The sequence below is a fragment of the Gambusia affinis genome, linkage group LG01 (assembly GCF_019740435.1).
Source record: "Gambusia affinis linkage group LG01, SWU_Gaff_1.0, whole genome shotgun sequence".
Taxonomy (NCBI): Eukaryota; Metazoa; Chordata; class Actinopteri; order Cyprinodontiformes; family Poeciliidae; genus Gambusia; species Gambusia affinis.
The window spans coordinates 30,491,600-30,495,983 of NC_057868.1; the positions used below are offsets into that span (position 1 = coordinate 30,491,600).

Below are 4,384 nucleotides of genomic sequence, written 5' to 3' on the forward strand. Positions count from 1 at the left end.
CTTTAATGAACTTCATTTATAAGGCAATGTAAAAAATAAAGAGTAACACACTTAATTTGCTGAAGAATTCTTTATATTTTACATAAGTATAAATAAAACACAAATCAATCAGTCAAGAGTTTTATTTGATGCAAGCGAGGCAGTTTTTGTTAGTTCTGGACTCAGGTATGTCATGTGCCACACTAACAAGGACTTGCTGCCTCACAGAGGCAACATTGCTGAAGCCAGTAATTATAATCCTACTATATAGCCATAAATATTCTAATGAAAATAATAAACCGTAACATAACTCAAGAAATAATTGGATTTAGATTAGCATCTCCTCTCGTCCTGAATCTGTATTTACAGCAAAGTTTAAAGATATTGAGAATAATTACGCACAAGCGCTCCAATGAAGAATTTGAGACCGATGCTATGCGTTAATGTTACAAACTGTGTGCCAAAGAAAAATGGCTCAAAAGGTTAAATAATTAAAATAATTTTCAGTTTTTCATATTTCATATTGATCACTTAGTTTATTGGTTGATAACAAAGCAGAACAGCTGTTTCTTTCCCTACTTTCCTTCCTCCATCTCCTCCTCTGGTGCAAACCTTTTCCCCGGGTGTTGTCTCTTCTCCTCGGCGTGACTTTTGTTGATGTTTTCCAGAAAGTCGAGCAGCAGGCTGGTCTTACTGCAGCTGTCAGAGTCCAAAACATCACACGGACTGCTGGTGCTTAATTCCGGACTGGAGTTATCCCAAAAGCGTTTTCCTGGGTGCTGACGCTTCTCCAGCTCTGACATATCTTCCTCTCCGTCCTCAGTCCAGTCCGCTTCACCGTCCTCATCTTCGAGAAGACGCTTACCGGGATGCTGGCGCTTGCTGTGCAGCACCAGATAGCGCTTGCCCGGGTGCTGGCGCTTGGAAAGTTCGCTGAGCAGCGTGATGGGGCTGTCGGGAATCTGTCCCGTGGTGGAGCGCTTCCCTGGATGCTGCCTCTTCTGGAACTCCGTGAACGAATGCATTTCATCTTCGCGCTTGCCGGGGTGCTGTCTCTTTTGCATATCCCAGAACTGCTCGTCGTCGATCACCTCCCTTCTGCCCGGATGCTGCCGCTTCTCCAGGTCCTCGAAGTACCTCTTGCCGGGATGCTGTCTTTTTGTCAGCCATTCTGGTTGTGAGAAAACCCCATCTGGACAAAAAGAGTTGAGGACTTGTTTAGAATTTCTCTAATACCGACTGAGTCAATTCTAGCATAGACAAACTGCAGCAGGAGGGATTTTACAGTTGGTGTGCGCCGTGCGTAAATTACGCACAAGATTGCATCTTACGACCCATATTTCACCAGCTCTAGTTCTCTCAATCTCGTTAGAAATGGAGAATCCAACAACACTTTGTAATTATTCATGATTACATTTGAGGGGGAAAATAGCTTCCAGGAAACGGTAAAGACAATGAGGCTTAAGTAACAGGAAATAATATGTCCTGCTGGATTTAAACATGTAAATATACATTTAAAAAACAGCATGATAGCATGATGCTGCAGTCAGCTTTTTTTTTTGTTCTTCCGAAAAATGTATCCAAACCATGAGCTTCACGCACCATTTCTACCGTCTCCATCGTGCAGCTTTTTGAGAATAGAGCGTAAGAGGAGGTTCTGTGCTCTCTGCAGCATGAGGTTGTCTATGGTGGTACTTCGGTCCATCTCATCCTCAGCAGGGAGACCCTGTCCATCACACACTGCCAAGTTGCAGATCACAAAAGATGCCAGGACTAGAAGGCTTGCCGACTTCATGGTTTTATTCTTTCGCCCTCTACTAGAAATAGATCCAACACAAAGTCAGAGTTTTATTAGAAATGCTTAATTTATGAAGTCAACAAAAGATTAATGATGCACGAATTGCATTGTTTGCTTCTGAACTTTCAGAAACAAACAAAGCTTATTTACAAGTGCAAGACGCACACTAAACCTGATGTATCCAGGTAAGGTGAACCATATTCTCAAATCTAGAACTCTGAAAAGCGCCGGACTCACATGAAAAGTATCCAAATTCTCCTCGTCCCTACCCCGAGGCACCGCTGGCAGCGCTGCTAATGGTTTCTTCCCGCTTCTCGGAGCTCTTGGTGACCCTTTAGGCCAGATGCTGGAGGTATGTGAGCTGACAACTTCTTCGGCTCTGCTTTTATACTTCCCGGTCACTGTCGTCACACAATCCCAGGAGTAATTTTTTCAGGATCTCTCGTCCCCACTGATGTCACCAAGTCGTGCGCAACTGGGTTTGGTGAATGATCGCCCCTACAAGGACTGCTTCCCAGTTTAGCTTTCGCGAAACAAAGATAAACCTTGCACTTAGGAAGGATGGGTTATTATGGGATTACTTAATAATAAAAAAAGAATTTAAGATTGTATTTATTGATTTTGCGTAATTGCATACTTTTCATTTAATCCGTTTAAAAAAAAAAAATCTAGTTAGCCTCTTTTTTCCAGGCCCTCACCATTTCATATTTTTTTTTTCATCTTAAGGAATCTAAAGGTCTCCCATGGCTGCAGTGAGATGAAGACCCTTTTTATTTATTTTATTACTTTTTTTTTTTTTTCATCCAAACCTCAAAGTCAGAGGAAGCAGGGGGGTGAGCAAAACCCATCTGGCTCTTTAGCACACAGAATTCACATTTAGTCACGAAGCAGCTCTGCTGACTGCACCAGATTCAGGGTCTGCATATACAGCTATATATACAGCTATATATACAGCTATATATATATATATATATATATATATATATATATATATATATATATATATATAGAGAGAGAGAGAGAGAGAGAGAGAGAGAGAGAGAGAGAGAGAGAGAGAGAGAGAGAGAGAGAGAGAGAGTCACTTTTGCATTCAGCCATCTTTTCTCAGCTTCCCCTGAAGAAAATGTGGTGCAACCAATACATTCAAAAGACAGGAATAGTAACAATAAGTGAACAAGAAGCACCATTAAGTTTTAAGTTTAAAAATGACATCTCAAGCTCTGAACGCATATTTTTATTCAACTCATCTGAAAATGGAAGGAGTTTTGGTACAGCTCCAAACCTACCAACACATAAACTGATGGGCAAGAAGTGCATCAACCAGAAAAGCTGCTGAATAACCAGATCCTCGGTGAAGGTTGACCAATCTGCTCTTTATGGAAGACAAACAATTAGAAAGCAATGCCTGAAAAAAAGCACGAGAGTCCTGCTTACAGTCAAAATTGTATCTCAACTCTCTAGTGACTGAAATGAATATGTTCATATATTAAACGCATGTAATTAGTCTAGAGCAATATTTTTCATTAACTCCATACTTGTTTCATCAATGTTTTTGGTATTTGATTTGGAAACATTTCATCTTATGTCAAGAAATTTGCTTGCTATTTCTGTGCAGCCTTCAGTTTAAGATGAAGCCTAATTGCACAGATGCTGATGTACACACACCATTCATCTGACATGGGGGCTGATGTGTCTGCACAGGGGGGCTGAAGACTGAGAAATCATATGCTGCAAAGCAGCAGGAAGCTGTCAGAAATTGGGTCTGTGGGTGGTGGTTGGTGTGTGTGATGTTTTTAGTACTGAACTGGTCTTTGGTACATTCTCACTTTCTTGCATACGGTTGTTGCTAAGATGCACATTTGTTGATAACAGTTAATTTTGGTTCTGACTAGCAGTGTGTCCCCCCCGCGAGAAAATGCATTATTCTGTTAGACTTGGCTTCTTGACTGGACCACTCCGAAACCTTTTGTTATGATCAGTAGGTGTTTGGAGTTCTAGTTTCTCTTTTGATCATTTCTTTATTGTTTATTTCCTGACATCATTTTAATTTATACTTTGTGTTGGTACATTTTTTTCTTTGTTTTTGGTGTTTTGGATTTGTCTGTTTAGATTAGCGTTGCTTTCGGTTTACTCTTTGTATTAGCTCTGTTTCATCTCATCTGTTTAGTTTCCTCCTTCCTTCAGCCTTCCAGCCTCCTTCTGTGCACAACTGCCTTCAGTCACCTCATTCTCTTCTGTCTGGACATTCACATTCACTGCTTTCCATTCACATCTGAAAGGCCCCTCTGGTTCCTTACCCCTCTCTCCTCTCCCTCATTATATTTAAAGGGAAAGTATCATGCATTTTCAAAGCACACAGGGCACCAAGTAATACCAAGCGTTTAGGCACCACAGAATGGCTGCCATGGGAAATTAAAGGATTCCTCAAACATGCATGAAAGAATCAAAGCAACATGGTACTGTATGTTTTTAATAAGGAAATAACATAATAAAATTGTGTAAAGCTAAAAAAAAATAAATAAGAGTATTTAATGGGGCACACATCTTTGAAAAATTTGCACAATATTTTTGCATAACCCTTGAGGATCATTAAGATGTTTCTTTACA

General features: G+C 40.4%; 1 protein-coding gene across 2 annotated transcripts; it reads right to left on the minus strand.

Moving 5' to 3' along the window:
* Positions 1-55: 55 nt before the first annotated feature.
* Positions 56-2,348, minus strand: trh (thyrotropin-releasing hormone). Of its 2 annotated transcripts, none has more exons than XM_044113081.1 (3): positions 2,015-2,348; positions 1,582-1,793; positions 56-1,171 (listed from the first exon to the last, which is right to left on the minus strand). In XM_044113081.1, the coding sequence occupies exons 2-3, from the start codon at positions 1,772-1,774 to the stop codon at positions 555-557; spliced, it is 810 nt and encodes a 269-aa protein (XP_043969016.1). In that variant the 5' UTR covers positions 1,775-1,793; positions 2,015-2,348; the 3' UTR covers positions 56-554. The 2 variants fall into 2 exon arrangements, with proteins under 2 accessions (XP_043969016.1, XP_043969023.1); XM_044113088.1 differs by having other exon boundaries at positions 1,582-1,796; positions 2,015-2,347.
* Positions 2,349-4,384: the final 2,036 nt, after the last annotated feature.